Genomic DNA, 21,194 nt, shown 5'->3' with positions numbered 1-21,194 from the left:
AATTTTATATTTTGGCTGAAGGGTGATTTCTAACATGGTGATTACAGATTATCCTGATTCGTCAGTCGGTTTCACTTCTTAGAAGCCATCTGAGCATTAGAATTAATTTGCTCAAAGGTAGGTGGGTACTTTTTTATTTAACCAATCACTGCTATTTGGTCATGACGTATATAATGCACCGCTAATAGGGCTAACTGGTATATTAAGCTTTTCCCAAATCCCATAAGAAGAAGGGCAGCAATGTCTTTCCCCTTGGTAAAATTCACCAAACATTCTCTTTGTTCCGGCTTTAAATCCTTGGTCTCGGGAATTATTTGACAACACAAAATGTATGGTTCTTCGCTGATTGGCTGGTGCCCGAACTCACACTTCCGGGGTTCTTGCAAACCTTCTAGTGTATTTTGATTCCTGACCCAGTTGCTTGGAGAGAAATGAAATTGAGTGGAGGCACTAGGTGGCGCCAGACTGGCTAATTACAGATGCCTTTTGCTAAAAAAAAAAAATGATAATGATACCACAATGGAAACACTTTTTTGATTCTGTTCTCACTGGTAGAAGTTGGTCAGCAGCTTCTGGGAGAGCTAATTTCAGCGGAGTGTTCGCAGAAAAAACAGTCTCCACTTGGCACGCTTTATAATGCTGGTGGTGTTTAGGCTCCAGGTCAGGTCCTCACTGATCTGCACACCCAGGAACTTAAAATTGGGGACCCTCTTTTTCCTCTGATGCAGGCCATTGCGATTATGAATTTGTTTGTTTTTCCAAAAGTCAATTATGATGATGAATAGCCTTTAATATTACTTATGTGTACTTAAACTAGTTCTAATAAAGATCACGAACAGTCTAATAGAGCTCAGGATTATGACGTCAAACAACAAAGAATTCTCAGACCTTGAATTGAAACGGTAAAATCTAAAAGTAAAATGTATCAATTTATAGTAAAAGTTAGTTAAAACAGGTTAACAATCTAAAACTAATTTTTGTCACATGTAAACAACATTTGTGAAACAGTGATTTGTTTTGCATCCATCTCAGTGTAATTGTATTTATACAGTTGTTGATATAATATGTTTGTGTCTGTATTTTTCTATTGCTGCTCAATGCTTTGTCATGCTTCTACTTTCACATGAGTGGTAAGTAGTTTACAATGCAATCAGTTGCAAGCAAGCAGCAACTGCAAAAAAAACATCAAATTTCATGTTCAGGTTTAACCGCATTTAAATGTATCTAAAGGTCCTCTCCCCAAAATACAGCCCTTTTTCAAGACACTTTCTATGTTGTTATGTCCCTGCTACAGTAGTTCTAACCTAGGACATTTGTGGATCCTTATATTATAATTTGCACATTTTAAATTGCAATATTCATCTAAAATGAGATAATAAAGAAAAAAAATCTGCTGACTTGTGCATTAGAAACTGCGGTGCCCAAAGGCGAGACAAGAAGAAGAATCAGTTTGTTCAAAAATTGTGATGGGTGGCTTTTCTGGTTTCTACTTCACAACAAACAGTTGCCAACTCAGATGCAAAGCTATAATCTAGAGAGTTTCAGGCTAGAGAGGCACTTGTCATTTGCACTAAAATGACTATGCAACACTGACAAATCCTTTGTGTAGCACCGATGAAGAAAATAAAATTGGAGAAGAAAGTGAGTGCAGAGCAGCAGGTGTATGGTAAAACGGTTATGACTTCTTGAAAATATGTGATTAAAGATGGCTCAAACAAGCACAAATTACTCCAAATACATTGGGGGGATAAATGAGATGGGAAAACAACTTGGTTAAAAGCTCTGAAAAGTCGATTTTGCAAAATAAGTCTGTTTTAAGTTTCCAGGTCAAACGTGTAATTAAGTTGGAAGAGATGTTAGAATCCATGCTATAGGTGACTACAATGTGTGACATTTCAGTCCCCTTGCCTTGTCTGTGTGAAACTTGTGACCGTATTATTGGTAATGATTGGAAATGCCACTGACACAGAACAGCAGTCACCCTCATGTCTGTTTGTCCCGGGGCAACTGTGGCTTACAAGAGCAGTTTTACTAACCATTAGACTTTTTAATTGATATTACAATGAGTATTGAAACAGATACTTATTTGAAGTATCGATACTGAAAAACATTACATAAATACGACAAAATTATACTCTTCTTCTTCAAAATGGTCCGAGTCAATATCAGAACAACAGTAAGACCACATGGAACAATAACTGAGTAAAAAAAACATTAACATTTACAAACTTGATCCAAAACCCTAATAAATCATCTTCTGTTACTCCAAAAATCTCATCTTAGTCTTTTCACATTTACGTTTAAAATGCATATGACAGATTTTTATGATTCTCTCATTTTGAATTAATTATAGTTTTACAACAATCAAGAAGTCATTTGCAAAGGAAAGTTGAAAAATACTTTGAAAATTACAGGAAGTAGAACTGATATTACATTAGGGAGAATACTATCCAAAAGTTTGATCAAATTTACACTCAAGAAACTATTTTTTTCTGATATTTTAAACATTATTTCAACAAAATAAAGGTGTTTTCTTGTATTTGTATTGTAATTGTAATTGTAATTTCTAGTTATGTTTGGGGAGTTTTCGTAGGTAATTCCCCCCCAAAAATGACCAAATTGGGAAAATGCATGTGAATTAGTTTTGCAGAAATCTTTAATGTAACGATCTTAATTGTGTTTTAGTAAAATGAGTAGTCCAACCTGTCAAAGGTACTTTAAATCCCACTCTAACCTTTGAGAGAGCCAAATTGTCCTCTCCTCCCCATCTTTGTGCAGACGGTTAATACTTCTAATCTGAGTGTGGGGCCCGGGGCTGTGACTGCACCTCTCCCCTCGCTCCGCCCGAGGTGCTCCACTGCTCCTGGGGGGATTTGGGGCGGATTAGGCTGCCATTTATTGGGATGTGGAGCAGAGGAGGAGGAGGAGATGAGAAAGAAAGTGGGTGCGCAGATAGAGACGAATTTCGACATTGTCCTGGCGCGTCTGCTGGTTGGACTCATTAAGTGTTGTATTGTGGGTAAAAACTAAAGTGACAGGTTTTGTGCGTCAGAGTAGCAGACGGGAGTGAGACAGAGAGACTGACTTCTGCTTTTGGCCAACTACAGATGATGAGATTTGGAGTAATTTAGGATTTAAAGTTTGACATGGAGGTGCAACACTGTTATAGAAACTGTCATATCCACTGATGGGAAGAATACTTTGAAAATGTATTTTGTGACAGAATACTGAAGAACAAAAGTAAGACCACATAGAACAATAATTCAGTAAAAACAGTAACATTTACAAACTAGACACAAAGCACCAATAATTCATCTTGTGTCATAACTTCAAAAATCTCTCCTTAGACTTTTCACGTTTAAATCCCACTCTAACCTTTGAGAGAGCCAGACTGTTACAGAATACTGAATACCTGCATTAAAATGTATTTTGTAACAACTCGAGACCAGCCTTGAGACTGTTTTTTTTTACAATCTCAGACTCAAGTGCATTTCGATTCAGTCTTGTCTTGGTCTTGAAGGTGCTTGGTCACAGTCTCAGTCTTGTCACAGACTTGAGGATCTCACACACAACGAGTGCGATTATATTTCATTACGGCCTCTGCTGTGGGCAGTAAACCTGCACCAGTGTGTGGGAGCATGTGGGGTGTCTCACTGCAGCTCGTGCACTCGTTTGATGTACATGTGCCAAAATAACTGTGAAATACAAATAAAATAAATATCAAAAATTACAAAGATGGTCTCAATTTGGTCTCGATGAGCTGTGGTCTTGCCTTGGTCTCAGCCTTTAAAAGTCTTGGTCTTGTCTCGGTCTCGACCCTCAAAGGTCTTGGTCTTGATTAGGTCTAGATTATGTACTGCCATGTATCCCTCTGATTTTAGAACAGTAACTGTATTCTGAATAACACCAAATGAAAAAGTAACTGGACCTGAATACAGTTACTCAAAATTTGTATTCAAAATATGTATTCTCTATTTTCACTGATTTCCATACGTTTGCTGCCCCATCCCTGTGGCATCACCTGGAGGCCCCAACTTACCAGGAATAAAATCTTTAACAGCCAATTATGTTCAATAAGTGGTCCACAAGTACGAAAGTTAAAGCAGTTACTGTTAAGGTACTTTGTAACCTGAATTTCAATGGTTAAACTTTCTAATACTTGGGCTGCAACTAACGATCATTATAGTAGTAGTTTGGTTTTGATCAGTATATATTATTAATACCACTGTTAATACTAATTAAATGATTATTACATTGCATTGAAATGTAAATATGAAAACTAAATACACCAACAAGGATGAAATATGATGACTGAAAGCTTGTAAATATTTACAAATACAGCATGATATCCACATTGTTCATTCCTTTTTTAACATTCTGCTTATTCAGATTCATTGCTGCAGCGCTACTGTTATATTTTATTCTACTCCAATTTGTGCTTCTCCTGTTGCAACCAACTAAATGTCTTCAAATGTTTTGCTCAACAACAGAACTTGCAGCACTGGATTGAACAGCAACCTTCCAATTTACCCACGTAACCTCTCCTGGCACTGGCCTCATTTACCTTACCGGCAACAACCGTGAAAACCGCCTCCTTGTATGCATCAGCACACACACCCACCCATGCTCCTAAATATATGTTCACCAACAATGTCTCTGGCCTCGGCACATTATTAAAACATCCCACACTGTATTATTCCTCACCCACACTGTCTAAAATGTGTATACCCACAAACAGCTGTTACAGTATGCACTCACACTCATTATAGTGACAGCAATGCCAGCAAGACTAATCATTACAAGTGGAGGAGCAATGACAGAGTGGCTGCAGGATGCTATTATAGGCCTGGAGATCCGGCCGTTTTTGCATGTCACAACTCACCCATCCATTAGGGACAAGTATATAAAGCAACAAGGCCAACAGGGAGCAGCGCAAGATGGGTTTAAGGACAACTGAGGGCATGGCAGAGGGAAAGTCAGTGTTTAGATGTGTGTGGTCGAAGATGATGGGTTTCATGTAAATGCTACAATGAAGAAAATAGAGGAGAAGAAGATGGAAGGAACAACAGCAACAAGAGAAACCACCCAGACACTTAAAGGTCCTATATTACACAAAATGGATTCTTGTGAGTTTTAAGCCATGATATAATGTTATTAGCTTAACAAAAGTACCTCGAGTCGGGTTTTGTTTCATTCAAATATGTTGAGTAATCTGTTATTATTAGTCTGTCTACATCTCCAGAGTCTTAGTCATTATTTAGTTATTGACAATTCCAGAGCTGAAATGATTCTAGTGAAGATGTATGGAGTTTAAAAACATAGTGAAGCATCTTCGTGTCTGGGTGGATTTCCTCCACACACTCCGGTTTCCGAGCCAGGCTGGCATCACCTAGTGCTTCCGCTCAATTTCATTTCTCTCCAGCGACTAGGTCAGGAATTGGAATACACTTGATGGTTTTGGAAGAACCTTGGAAGTTGTAGACCGCGCACCGGCCAATCAATGAAGAGCTGTGAAGCCATGACTGGGTCCCTTTTGTGGTACAAGCACAACAGTAAACAAAGCGGTCAAGATGGATGTAGACAAAGCCATGCATTCTGTGTTGGCAACGATTCCCGGGATCAAGGATTTAAAGCTGGAACAAAGAGAATGTTTGGTGAATTTTATCAAAGGGAAAGACGTTATTGCCCTTCTTCCTATGTGATTTGGCGCATTACATACGTCACGACTAAACAGCAGCGATTGGTTAAATTTAAAAAAGTACCCTCCTACTGTCAAGCAAACAAATCCTAATGCTGCGAGGTCAGACGGTTTCCACAAAGTGGAACCAGCTGATGAATCAGGCTACCGGTTTTCCCCATCAACCCTCCAATCAATACAATGCAATTCAGTCCTCCTAGCAATAAAATCATGGAGATGGGTCCCTGGGCGCAGAATGTGTGCCCTCTGCTCCCGAGGAGATGCCCCAGTGGTCTTGAAGGATGAGTCAAATGTAAAGGACAATTTCCCTACGGGGACAATAAAGTGTACTTTAACCTTCACATGACATTAAAGTAGAACAAAGTGTTTTCAGTTTGAAAGAAGAACTCAGTCTAAATATGTGTGCAGGTAAGTTTCTGATGAGGAAACAAAATCATAATATAGATCAGAAAATAGCCTGATAAGGGCCCTTTAAAACTAAAACATAAAGGTTGACATTTTGTTTGGGCAGACCAAAGAAATACACTGAATTGTATTTAATGGGCCGTATCCATCTTTTTCATAGAACCTAATAAAGTAAAATTTGTTTTGCAAGAAAGTCCGACAGTGAGGAATAAGTTTGGGTCACTGCAAACAGTTTAAAAAGTACTAGTTCTTTTTTCACTTTTTAAAGGCCATGAAGATCAAGTAGAGTGCCTTTAAGCAGAATTAGCTTCAGTTCAGCATACACACACACACACAGACACACACACAGACACACACACAGACGCACACACACACAGACGCACACACACACAGACGCACACACAAACACACACACACACACACACACACACACACACACAGCACACAGCGATGGGCTGTAACAACAACCAAAATATTGTGATATCATATCGTTAAAGGTCTCACAGTGATATCGTGGACCATCACAATATATCGAATTAGAAGTCTCTTCGCTTAAATTAAGAGTTATGGTGTAGTAATATCTTTTTTCTTTTTTTTTTAACTGACAGAACTACATAGACCATGACCCTTTGTTCCATTTCAGTGCAGATTACATGAAGAAATAACAGTTCTAAGCACTTTTAAATCTTTGTTTTCTGGGTTAAGTCTTGTCAAAGCATTTTAAGAAGAAAAAGTAGTGTATTCGCAGTTTTGTTAGCCTCCACAAAATATCGCAATAAATATTGTACTGTGAGATGCAAATCGTGTAAATATTGTACAGAGAGATTTGGATATTGTTACATTCCTAACATATATATACATTTTTTATTTTGTTTGTTATTTATTCATTTTGCTAAATAATCAGTGCTATACAATGACTCTAAAAATATCAACAGTGTATGAGCAGTTTGAGCTCTTTTGTTGTGTTCTTGCTATTCAAACCACTCAGATAAACATTTTACTTACACATTAAAGGCGGTACTGTCCACTCTCCTATTTATAACACAAATGTACCGACTAATGAAAGGACCGGCAGATGTGTGATATGCAAAGTCACTGCTCAGTGTTCAGTCTGTATCCTGACATCTGAGGATGTGGTTTGAATAGGATCTGTAGCCCACTCAAGATCTTTTGGTGTTGCATAAGAAGAGAAATATCTAAGTGGGTTTCAAAGGGTCCAATGCAAATCAATGAGCGTTTAAATGGAGAGAAAACATGCAGTTAGACGCATGAGTTGTAGAAAATGATTTCCTCGTATTTTAAAAATTAAAACCACCTCATATTTTAAATAACTTCAGCTCAATTCATTTTCAGTTACAGTAAGTATAACCTGTGGGAGTATTTTTAATAATTTAATACTTAAAGGTGTGTCGTGTAACTTTTCTTGTGTCCATGGAGATGTGTTGCCTGGGTTGTTATGGTATTTATTGAATTACAAGTTGTTGTTTTTTTTTTGTTTGTTTGTTTGTTTTTTTATTGCTGGGGAAAAAAAGCATTCTTACTAGAGCTGTGCTTGATCAACCCCATTTACTGCTCTTTAATTACTTCTTTCTTCAATTTTATTTTCTTTATCGATGATACACGATGATTCATCAGCCAGTTTCACTTCATAGAAATCGTCTGACCTCGCAACATTAGAATTTGTTCACTTGACAGTAGGCGGGTATTTTTTTGTATTTAACCAATCGCTGTTATTTCGTCATGACATATGTAATGCGTTGCTAACGGGGTTAACTGGGGTTAAACTTTTCCCAAATTCCGTAGGAAGAAGGGCAATAACGCCTTTCCCCTTGATAACATTCTCTTTGTTACAGCTTTAAATCTTCAATCTCGGGAATCATAACCAACACTGAATATAAAGCTCTTCGCTGATTGGTTGGTGCCCGAACTCGCACTTCCGGGATTTTTGCAAACTGTTTAGTGTATTCCAATTCCTGACCTAGAGAAATGAAATTGAGCGGAGGCACTAGGTGGCACCAGCCTGGCTAACATGCAGGATTCATCAGCAAGTCATTTTGGTTGAAATGAAAAAAAAAATCTGCTGTTCACTAACATGATGTGCAGCTATCCATAGGAGGGGCTGACAGCTACACGGCTCTTTGTTGTAATGACATTTAGCGCGACATCAGCTCCCACTTGACACCGCAGTTTTCTAACGTTAAAGTAATTTTAGATGAATATCGTGATTTTAAATGTGCAAATTACAACATAATGATCCATGGAGGTCTTCTTTAATGTTGGATGTCCCACATCACTCACTGCCTGGAGCTGTCTCAAACCTCAAAACTGTCCTGATGGATGATGTTGTGAACAAACGCCAGTGGATGTTCAAGTCGACTACTTTGGTAAATAGAGCAATAAAAGCCGTACAATAAATCCCAATGTAGCACGATCCATTGATGTACAGATAAATCTACACTGAAAAAAACAGACACCACCCGCATCTGCAGCTAACAAGCCAGCCCCATCCCAGCCCTGGCCACACTGCGGAGATACGTCTAATTGGATGCTCACACACACATGCACACACACACACACACACACACACACACACACACACAGAGTCAACCGGCTGCAATTAGAACGAGAAAGATCTGGATGGTTTAGTTTGCCTACAGTTATTCCAAGCAATACATTTCATCAGATACTGGAGTACAAGAGATAGGAGCCCAAAAGGAGTCGTATTAAAGTATGTGCAGCACGTTTTATACAATGTGAGTGTGTGGAAGAGTGATGCATACTGGGTGATTTTTGGGGGGAAGATAGAGCAGAACATTGTCTGGGATGTTATTGTGTGCTCAAATAACTTAACTCTAATTGTAGGATCGAGATTAGTGTTGTCACAATACTAAAATTTCGATCTCGATTCTGATACAAAGGAAAGGGTTTGATGCTTAATAACAATTCTAGTTTTTGATATTAGGTTTAGTACTGATTAGTAGCGATTTTTTAATCATTTGATTACTTCTTTTTGACATTGAATGAGAGGGTGTGTCCAGCCTGGTGTTGTTTAAACATAAACTACCTTTTAATGTGTTTTTTTTTTCTTTATCGTAACAGGGATAACAAAGTGTCATTCCTCTGCCAATTTAAATAGGTGTGGTTTTTCTCTTTGTGTAATTTTTTTCCTGTTTGACGTGCGCCACTGACCATGTAACTGGCAGATCGAAAGGGGCGGTGCTTATTGTTTAAAAACCCTGTGAACCTTCTCCCTCACTCTCCCTCACGCCCTGTTGTTTCTCTGTCCAGGTCAATAGGAACCAGTTCACTATATTGCACTTATGGGACTCATTGTAAATGTTAAGGGGATGATAATGTTAGATTGAATGTTGATTGGATTGCACTTTGTTGTTTTAAGTGAATGTCTGTTACTCTCTCTCACACCCTGTTGTCTCTCTGTCCAGACGAGATCCCCGGGCAGTTTTAAGACTTGTCGACTGCTCCGTGGGCAAAACTGGGGCAGGCTGGGGCCAATAACGCCACACTGGCTGTCGATTACCCGCCACAGCCCAACCAAATGCCCGGACCTCTGAACAAGCCCTTAACAACCTTTTTAACAAACTTTTTAACCAACTCCCTCACCCCTGGACATGTCGATTCCCCATTTATACAGAAACGTCTTTTGGATTGAAAACTAAACTCTGCTGTCTATATTTCTCTGGTGATCCATAATACGTTCAAGCCCTTAAGGGACGTTACATTATCTTTACTTTTTACATTTTACATTTTAGATACAAACAAGATGCCAAACCAATGGAAGTATGCAGTAAAAAAAATGTTAAATACCAGTACAAAAAATTTCTCGACAAAGCAAAAGGTGGAGCTTTGAAGCTTTGAGGATTTGAATATAAAATAGACAACAATTATTTAGCAGTCCTTTAGCATTTTTGGCACCTTTCCTACATAATTCCATATATCTTACTTCATATATCGATGTCGATGTCGATGTCTTCTGTATGTATTTAAAATGTAGAAAAGTAGTAAAAATAATGGGGAAAAAGAACATTGACTGAGATGGTGTGTCCAAACTTTTGACTGCTTGTGTATGAAAAGAAATGCACTCATCTATCTAGAGAACCAGAAATGATTTGTTCCTTTGTTTTCGATGCAACTTTGTAAACAATATAAAACTCTTTCTGTTTCTTCACATCAATTTGAAATAGCAATATCCTGATTCAACATGTAGCCTGAAGATCCTGCCAGTGTGAATACAAGAGTGGGTAAAACGCAGTGGTGAAAAGTATCAAAGTACAAAAGTAACATTATTCTACTAACAGTATGTAAATTTTTTGGTATCTGTACTTTACTTAAGTGAATTTTACAGTGGATATTTTTTTTTACATTTGGTTCATTACATTTTAGAGCAGGTATCTGTACTTTCTACCCCACTACATTTTTTAACTGTGGTTGTTTTTGGACATTCATGGTAACATCCTGGCAAAAGGGTTTTGAATTCAAGTCCTGCCTTTGAGCAAACAAAAATATATACATTACACAGTTAAGAAATTGTTACTGTTGAGAAAAAAAATCACTACATATCACTACATTTAACATTTTAACAGTTCTCATAATCTATGTGAAATACTTTTGTTTTTACTGTGAATGTTTATGTTTAAATGGGTACTTCAATGCTGTTACTTAAGTAGATTTTTATATATGATACTTGAGTACAGTATTTTCCGCACTAGACAACAGTTAGATATGGGTCAGTGGGACTTTGTTTGGCGCGTTCACGGTGACTTTCGGCTTTGTTCAGTTGTGGCGTGTAGGGAGGGTGCTGTCTGGGACCACTGGATTGTTGGCGTGTTCGCAGTGACTCAGTTGTTCAGTTGTAGCTAGAAGTGACACATTGCACTCGCTTTTTCGGTTTGTTCCTCCGATCCACGTGGAGTGATGAGTGTGGCTACGCGGTCGCTGTCTGCTCCGTGCGTGTTTGCGTGCGCTGCGGATGGTGCATCTTTGTAGTTTACTGAAGTCGTGCTGGGACACCTGAGTCGATTCGTCTATAGGGGGCTCTGGATTGCGGGGCGTGCAGTCGTTTTTTGATGGGGTTGGAGGCTTAAGAGCGCACCTAATAGCCCAGAAATAAGGTAATTTTTTGCCCCTGTATCTGTACGTTTACTAAAGTGACAAAACTGAATATACTTCATCCACAACTGGTAAAATGCAACAAATTGTAGCCAACTTTTCGCTGTACACATGGTTGAGTTGATTCTTGACACATTTTGGAATTTGCTATAATCCTTAAACAATATTGTCTAACTCATGACTTCAAATCTCTCTGCTGTAATTGCATATTTCTTTCCAGTTAGCTTCTCTTTTTCCCCAAACCCCAATGTGCTCTCTGTCTGCACCTGAGCAATTAGCAGGATTAGCGAGTGTTTGCCAACTCCTCTGCAGGCTCCTGATGAAGCCTTTACTGTGACAGCATCTCTATACATACCTGCTAATTCTCACAGCCACTAGGAGCAAACTCTGTCACTTTGCCTGCCTCTCCAGCACTTGTCTCCTTTGTTCTCAAGTGAAAGTATTGTCTATGAATTGTTAATGCAGACAGCTGCTGAAAAGGTGAAGTCTTTTAAGCCGGCCATCTTTGTCCATCACATCTTGGCACGATGTTGGAGGAAGCTTATTAAAACAGCGAGTGCGATGTTAATCAGCTCCATTTTAGATTTCACCTTTCTCCAAGCAGGTTGTGGAGTGGTTAGAGTTTATGCAACTGTAGCAGATTTCTTGCCTTATTATTTTAGATTTGAGACACAGTGTTTTAAATCAAATAAATTACTTATGCCGCATTTATTCCTCAAATCAGATAAACACAGAAAACACCCTTAAGTTTGACAAGCAGTAGTCAAGGCAAGTATTTTCCAGCTCACACTCCTGAAGGCATTTCTATCTCGGGCCAACCTTGAAAGGGCTGTTCATGCCTTTATAAGTTGCAAGCTTGACTACTACAATGCCCTTACATCGGACCAAATCAATCCCTCCTCCAGAGACTCCGGCAGGTACAGAACGCTACTGCTCACCTCCTCTCCAATGCTCCCAAACACACTTACATCACCGCTGTCCTGTCTCTCCAAAAGTCTGATTCAGAGTTGATTTTAAGCTCCTACTCAGTGTTTACCCCCACCAACTGTCAGACCTCCTGACTGTTCAGCTCCCGGCCCTGCACTCATCTCTCATGGTCCCCAGGTCCACATACAAAAAGTGGGGGCCACAGGCTTTGCAGCTTTCTACCTCCAGAGCTGTGAGCTGTAACAGAACTGTATTCCTTCAAATCTCAGCTTAAGACTTATTTATTTAGACAGTTTTTCAGTGTCTAGTAATTTAGTTCTGTTGTGTTTGTGTATTTTGTGTTTTTACTGTCCTGTGAAGCACTTTGTCCACCTTCTGGCTGTTGTAAAGATACAATACAAAATGGTAAATGGCCACATTTTTATCTAACTTCAAGGCACTCAAAGTGCTCTACATCAAGGTCCCACTCACCCATTCACGCACACACACATTCAGGATGAGGTGGGTTAAGTGTCTTGCCCAAGAACACAACAACAGCATTCATCGGTGGGAACTGGAATCACACCTCCAACCTGTGGGTCAGTGGATCTACTGTTGTCATGGTTCATGTTTTAAAGTGGTTGTTTTTGCTTATTTTGGTGTATCTTATTCCTTTAGTGTTGTGTGCTCTTGGTGTTTTATTGTTCACATTAATCCTGTCTGCTTCTAGTTTTGAGTTTTACTTCCTGTCTGTTGATTGTTTGCCCCACCCTAACGTATGTGTATTAACCCTGCGTTCGACTCCCACTTGGACCTCAGATTTGGCGTCACATCTGAGCATGGAACTTATTCTTATGTTTCGCATGTCGGACTTGGAGAAGAGCGTGTAGCCTCACCAGAACACAGACTACCAAACCCACAGGCAGTGATACAGATGCAGTAAGGTACTGCAGTAATGCAAGTGACTGAAATTGTCATTTAAAGCATCAAAGTGTCCAAACACAATGAAAACAGTTCATATTTACACTTCACAGTGGGCGTAGCCATCTTGGATTCTGACTCGGAATCCATGCTCTGTCTAATTTTTCTAAAGTTCTGAGTTGTGCCGTCCCAGGAAAAAGCGCATGTTGCGCATGTCACTAGGCAACTTCCTTGGAAAACTGACTAGGAAGGATAATCGAATGCAGGGTTATTCCCTGTGTTCTCCTCTGCCCTTTGTTGGTCCATTTTCATTGTCTATGCCTTGTCTTGTCATGGCAATTTAGTTTAAATTTTTGGATTTATGGATTTTTGGATCTTTCTCTGTTATTAAATAACTTTATAGCTGTCCTGCATTTTGGGTGCTCCCTCTGTTTCTACGTGACAACTGTCTCCCATACAAATACATGTTGACTGCTTGACAGAACACAGAAACAACACTGAACCTCATCACAGCCCACGTTTAGGTCTTGACTCATTTGGGAACAATTACCTTGCTCAGAACACAAGCAGAATTTTTCTTATTATAGATTTACAGATTTACAAAGCAAGACTATCGCCAAACTAATAACAACTGCACACATAATAATACAATCTACGGCGTACTACTCACTACTATTCTATTTCTGCCTGCATAATACGACACACTAACAGCCCCCAGAATCCCCTTTCCCAGTGACCGATGTCTGTTTAGCTCTGCTGCTGCCCTAATGTGTACTACAGCAAGTTACCAAATCCATCACTACATCCCTTTCAATAATAAATAAGCTACAGGCTGAGCAGCTAATAACTCCCGGAAAATGCCAGGGCCAAAACAGCTTGGGGGCTACAAAACTGTGCCTTTGTATTAAACCCAGGTAAGAACAAGCGGGGGTGTATGAGGAACTACACTGTAAAGAAGCAAAGGGGAGTCGCCAAGCAGGATTAGCGTGCGGATAATTGGAAAAATGCAATGAAGTCTGCAGGTGTGTGTGCGCAATGGTGCCGACTTAAGCCACGTTTATGCTTTGTGGAATGTGGCACAAGTTTGTGATGAATTAAAGATCCTGTACCTGATTTTTTCTGTAAAACTATTTAATTTTAAATGGTTTTCAGTGGTTCAAAGTTACTCCTCAGTGCGTTCCGAACATTCTTATCATTCAGAGACGAGAGTTGCATTTTGCTGGGATGATAAAACTAACAATGATGCACACTTCCAGACTATCAATAAAACAACAGGGGGGAAAAAATGAAAAGTTAGTTAGATTATTTACCAGGTCTTAATTTAGGCTTGGCTCAGTTTTCATGAAGAATATTTGGTAATAGGAATCATCAGAGGTGGGGACTTGCAAGTCGTGACTTGGACCAAATTCAGAGTTGAGTCACTATTTTTAGAACTGGAGACTTGATTTGATAAAATTTACTTAGATTTAGGACTTAACTTGGGCTTGAAGGTCTATGATTTGGGACTTGACTCGGACTTGAGGCCTGTGACTTGAGAAGACTTGATGCTCCTTCTAAAAAATGTATGTTTTTAGAAAATGCTTTTCTCTTTACAGTTGATAAATGTGGTGCTTAATTTTACAGGAACAAACTGGAACATTTTGCTCCCACTTCTGTTTGTTACTTTAGATGTAACTGAAGTACTGTGATGTCGTATCCTCAAATGTACTACAGTAATATACAGTAGAATATAGTGCAACAGAGGAAACTACATGATGATACATCATGAACATGATCCTTCCATTTCAGTGCAGACAAAATAACTGTTATTAAGCACTTAAATCTTAATTCTTTCTATTCTGACCATAATGATTCACCCTAAGATCTTGTCAAGATGTTTAAAAAGGAAAAGTACAATTTAGCTTAATAGTCATATAAATTGCTAAAATCTAAGCTATATTTGGTATTTTGGTTTAATGACTTGAAATGACTTGAAGCTCAAGCAGACGACTTAGACTTGACTTGGTCTTGAGGGCCAGTCACTTGAGACTCAACTTGGACTTGCCTGTATTTGACTTGGGACTTGACTCGGACTTGAGGTGAAAGATTTGAGACTTATTTGAGACTTGCAAAACAATGACTTGGTCCCACCTCTGTGAATCATACAGCTCATCTTGGTGTTTTTTCTTTTTTCTATAATATCGTCTCATGTTTTTCGAGTAGTAATCCATACACTTTTGTTGGACTCATTTAAATCATCTCAGCATCTGTTCGTAGCATCATGTTGCTTAATATCTGTGCTGAAAAGTGATTAAATGCTCCGTAAACATGTAAGTGTAAACTTTTAACAAAACAAACTACACAAAGAAGACATTTTGCAAGACACATGATTGGATAGCTATGAATCATAAAGAAACGCAATGCGTGTCTGAAAAAGTATGCGCCTTTAAATCTATACTTTCGCACAAGCAAAAATTCAGACTCCCCGTTAAACCCAGCCACTAGGATCATCAATACTGAGTATAGCAACAAGTGTGAGGGAGAATCAATAGTTCCTCATGGTGCCATTTTTCAACACTGCATTTCTTTGCTTGTTTGGCTACTTAACAAAATATAAAGGTTGAAGAGCCTATGACAGCTTCCACGACTCATTTTACTAAAACACATTACAATATCATTATATTTAAGATTTTTATATTAACATTCACGCTAATCCCAGTTTGGACATTTTTTAGGTTTAAGATTTTACTTCCCAGTTAGAAATTGTGTTACATCAAACTAGGAAATTCTATAACAAAGGGAAAAAAAAAACTATCCAATGTGCACAGAAATTCTTATCTGACAAATACAGAGAAAACACCTTTATTTTGTTGAACCTTTGGGCACAATTCTCCCTAGTGTGTCCCTAGAGTCATTTTCAACATAATTTTCAACTTTTCTTTTAAAATTGTTTCTTGGTTGGTGTAAAACTTGGTGTAATTTATATTTACAGTAGTTATAATCCCACTAAATAAAGTCAAAATTAGAAAATCATAAAAATCTGTGAAAATGCCATTACAAAAACTGCTTAGAGGCAACAACAATGTGATAGTAGCTTTAAACCCAAGCAGAAAAAATGGATAAAGGGGACAGTTAACTTCTCAGTAGTTCCTCACAGTGCTGTTCTTGGACAATTATTGATTTCATAATTTTGCTTGTTTGGGATATTGCGCTGCTGTGACGAGGACAGTGCCAGCTCAGTCCTTATTATCCGCCCTACGCTACTGTAGGTTATAATACTTCCTACAGTGGGAACTCAGCCAGGCTTGGAATTTGCCTCCTGAATTTTACCCTCCTGCGGGGATCTCCAGATCATGAGCTAGGCTTGGTCAGGACTACCTTGGCTGGATAATTTTACTTATTGTGCATGTTTTGGGGTGATTGGGGAAGTTAGGGTTAGGTGCGGAGAAGAAACCAATGCACAGAAAGACCCAAGCAGCCCGGACGTTAAACCCAAAAACTTCTTACTGTGCTGTGGCCTCAGTCTTTTTACACTCTCAGGCAACTTCAATTATTCTGAAACAAGTTCTTCACAAAAATGAAGGCTGTTGTTGTGTAACCTTAACTGATTTCAATATTTCAATTCAAATGTTTGATTTCAAGACATTAACCTGAGCAGCACAGCCAAGGAGACTCTTAGAAAAGACTTTTGACGTCATATTGTACAGCCTGCAGGTTCATTTGTCTCCCTCACATTCACATAGAAGCTGTGGAGAGATAAATGGACCCCGGCTGCATATTCACGTGGAGAGAGACACCGGGGGCCACAGCTGCCACCTGTTGGCCACCGTGCTGAAGTTCACCCAGACGGTCACCTTGTCCCCTCTCTCCTTTATGACGCCACAGCAGAGTTATCCTGCTGTTTGTATCTCAGCATGACTCAAGAGTATTGCCATTATAGTGGAGTGCTGCTCTGAGCAGGAGATCTGATTTAAGTATTGAGCAAAAGGGACATTATGTGACTGTTCCAAATTGATCATAGTTCCCACAAATAACAAACTATTTAGTTTTGTTTGATGTTTCTTCTTATAATTGCATATGTGGAGATCTTTAAGGCTTAGTTAAATCATGTAAAATTATCTGAACATAGCTTGGTGAAAAGAGTTGAGGCTTCAACATAAGGGAATAAGAGTATTATTCAGTGAGCATGGGACTATCTACCTACCTCTGCATCACCTATGCAAAATCAATAGAAAAAACAGCCCAGAAATGAGCAGTTGTAACCCCTAAAGAATCACAGATATACAATGTTATATATATATATATATATATATATATATATATATATATATATATATATATATATATATATATATATATATATATATATATATATATATATATATATTATTTATTATCACCACTTTGTTGTGGTGGTGGCGATGGTGATGGTGGAGCTCATGTTTTATTGCAAAAAGAAATAATACTTTAGCATTGCAAGTGTGATTCAGTCCAGAAAAAGGCATTCAACATAATATGTGTGGAACAATAAGCAAAAGCAAAACCATTTAGTTTGGTTCACAGTCTTATGATGTAGTCGTCAGCCTTCAGGCAAAACAAATGAGTAAAGCGTCCCTCTAAACAAACATTATTCAAACTAATGCCGGCTACGTAAAAGAAAAATGACTGACTTTCTTTAAGACAAAACACAGTTGTTATGTCAGAAAGGTGATAGAGCAGCACTGACAAACCAACACACTCTGCTCCTCTTTCTCTCCTCTCCTGTTGCCACAGCAACCCCAGCATTCATCTCCATGTCTCAGTGACAGCACATGTGACCAGTAGAAAGCAGAGGCAAGGAGCACACAAATATATTCACAAAGAAGAACAAAAACCAGTCAAACATTATGAGCTTCACATTGTCTGTAAGTATAGAGATGGAATTCAGTTGAATCATAAAGTAAAATATTCTCAGGTATTACTCAAGGGTGTGCAGATGCTGATAAAGTATAAACCAAGAGATTCTTATTAGACATACTTCAACTTCTTAAAGAAAAACAGCAAAGCAGCCATTTTGTCTAAAGAGAAAGGAAACAAATCATAATAGTATCATTTATTTGATCAAATGAACAAGAGTGAAGTGAAAAGAGAATAATGTTAAGTGTGAAAACATGAAGCGAGCCTGCTGTCTGCACTAGAGCACCTGCTGTTTCTGTCATAACCTGTGACACTGTATCGCTGGAACAATGACAGATTTGTTCCCACTTTGTGTGGGATAGAGATTGATATGTGCTCTGTTACAAACGCTGTACTCATACACATTTATAATAGTTGGGACCAGGGCTTACAGTTGAAAATCATTTTATTTATAGGTCCACTGAAGTCATGTTAATGCCCTCAACAAGTGTGTATGTTATTCATGTATGTAAAGTGCTGCATCAGCTTATGTTAAAGAATATACTGCATGCATGTGGTTGCTTTTATATTTAATCATTTCAAATCATTTTAAAAGATTGTGTTAACATAAATTGTTAAATTAAGCATGAGACCATCAAATTATTATATCATTACATTATTAAAGCACAAAAGCCTCCGCAAACAGCAGCTCTATGTGCTCACATACACTTGTTGTTCAGAGTAACAGAGTTCATACCTCACAGTTGCGACCGGTGTAACCCGGGCGGCAGGTGCAGGTGTACTCCCAGGTGTCCTGTAGTGGCCCCGCAGAGGTGAGGGCCAGACAGGAGCCTCTGTTCAGGCAGGGCACTCCCTCACACGGGTCCGGCCGAGGGGTGGGCCTGGTGGGAGCAGGTTCAGCAGGGGCAGGGGTGTCCGGAGCCAGCTGGAACGGAGACGCCAAAGTGCTCCTCAAGAAGAACAAGGCGAGGAGCATCCATGGAGGTGGAGTGGTGGTCATCCTGGAGGAGGTGTGATGAGGCTCTTTTCTGTCTTTCTTCAAACCAGAGCTCACTTCTTTCTTTTAGCAGGGACAGAAGGCAGTTAGTGGGGATGCTGAGCCGGAGCTGTGTAGGAGTAGGCAGGCTCGAGCAGACTGGTACTGAGGAGGAGAGGAGGAAGAGGAGAGAGAGGGAGGGAGAGCAGAGAGGGGAGAGAGAGGAGGAAGAGGAGGAGGGGGGCTGCTGACGACACACGCTGACGACACACCACCTTTGCTGGAGCTTCTGTCTCCTTATCAGGGCTCATCCGCTCCTCTCTGACATGGAAGGTACAAGTGGAACATACCCGCAAGCAAGAGATAATTACACCTGCTCCCAAAATGAAATATGGTTGAAAAGGAATATGATTATTATCTAATCTCAACCAAAAAACACATATTTATTTATATTCATATTTATTCAAGACTAGACATGTGGCCAAGTGAATTGAAAAGCATCTGAAGAAATCTCTGAAATGTTCCAATTAAAGACTTTCATGGAATGGGCTTGATCTGATCAAGGTGGTATTTTTTTTAATTAATAAGGGAATTTAAGATTGTATGGCGTGTGCAGAGAACATATTGCATTCCATTTATAGTTAGGCTGATTTCTTCTTCATGTTATATTCTCATTGGTTGCTATAATTTATTATTTATTAACAAATTTGCTTAATGGTCACATGAAGGGTTAAGCCTAGAAAAGCAGTGTGAGCACCACATGCCCAACACAACATAGTGACGTGTTGCATTTGTTGACACTGATGGACAGAGTAACCAAAACTGCACTGAGGCCAAGTCAGACACAAGGGCTAATCACAGAGGTGGAAATAAAATACTGTAATTCTGTGAACACAATTATAGATACACAATCAATATAATCAGCCATGTGCAAACATTTAAATACTTTTTTTTTTTTTGTGAGATTTTTTACCTTTCAGACTGTGGTGTAGTCGTAAAGTGCTCCTGTTTTCCCTCCTGTAGTAAAGTGCGACACCTGCTCATTAATTCATGCCTGTGTGTAAATATTTGTACTCAGTAAACTGTTACACTTCTGTTGAACTGGTTGAGAAGCGTTTTTAGTGTGAGCACGATTAGACAAAAATACAAGAATGACCATAATGATTAAGCTTACACCAGATTTTTTTCTTTTTTGTGCCTGAAAGCCAAGGCTACACAATATATTTAGAGAGGGATGGGAATTTCATTTACTCTGATGCAGTGATCTAGCTTTAGCCCATTTTAAGTTACACATACAGACCTCATCATTTGCACAAATCTACAAATTGGACAAATTTTGTTGGACCTATCAGGGAGTCCTATGATTCCTCTGTTCATGCTTAAAGCTAGCATCCATAGCCTGTTTATTTGATTTTTGCAGATGGCAGATGTGAAACCTGTTCCTCCCTCTTGGTCTTTGTTCAAGCTCACTGTGTCCCCCTGTTCTACTGTCAGACTCAGACAGCAGTGTTGTATATGAAAATACAACAGAGCTGGATCGGCCAGTCTAATATAAACAGTAGCTTTAAAGATCCACTTATCTCACCAAGCAGTTCTTTTATTGAGGGCCCCATATCCAACACTTCAGATTTGCTATTTACACTGTTCAATGAAGTTTGAGGAATTTAAATTGTGGATTTTAAATTGTGGTTTTGTATAGGCCTATGCTATGAATGGCCAGTGATTTGGGAAAAGAGACTTCATTTCTCCTTCAAACCAACTCCAAATACTTGTGACAAACCAGAAGTGATTACCCTACATTATGGATCAATTTCCCAGGTCAGGAACTAGTAAAATTCCTTCACATTTTAAGGGCGGGTTGAGGTGTGAATAATGCCAAATTATTAGAATAGTATATGATATTCTTCAATAATAAATGTGTTTGAAGATTTTGTTTTGAATCCTTTAGTGACCACATTGATTGGATAATTTCTACATAAATTCACCACAAACGCTGCATAGTATGGATGAAGTCAGGAAGCGTTTTACAATATAGCCCTTCTGTGTACACACCATTATTAAAAGCAGCATGTGAATGGAGTCACAGCGATCAATGGAAACTCCTGTGGTCATTAATGAGATGTGGGCCGTTTTCCCTGTGGTTTCATCCATCTTGTCCAGAAATAGATCCCACAGCGACGAACGAGACATAAAGAAAACAACATTTACCAACACAGCTCTGCCTCGTCATTGATAAACACAAAAAGACATATTCTTGGTAATTGGATACCCAGTTTAGAGGCAGGA

General features: G+C 38.9%; 1 protein-coding gene across 1 annotated transcript in view; it reads right to left on the bottom strand.

Moving 5' to 3' along the window:
* dner (delta/notch-like EGF repeat containing) overlaps positions 1-18,932 on the bottom strand; it is an 86,732-nt gene extending 67,800 nt beyond the window's left edge. The window contains exon 1 of the mRNA XM_055166698.1: positions 18,669-18,932. Within this exon, the coding sequence (XP_055022673.1) occupies positions 18,669-18,932 (264 nt within the window). The remainder of the gene's footprint in view (positions 1-18,668) is intronic.
* Positions 18,933-21,194: the final 2,262 nt, after the last annotated feature.

The sequence above is a fragment of the Boleophthalmus pectinirostris genome, unplaced genomic scaffold (assembly GCF_026225935.1).
Source record: "Boleophthalmus pectinirostris isolate CB_2022bp ecotype Guang Dong unplaced genomic scaffold, ASM2622593v1 HiC_scaffold_9, whole genome shotgun sequence".
NCBI lineage: Eukaryota > Metazoa > Chordata > Actinopteri > Gobiiformes > Gobiidae > Boleophthalmus > Boleophthalmus pectinirostris.
Note: the sequence above shows the minus strand (reverse complement) of the source record. Positions and strands in the feature narration are given on the sequence as shown.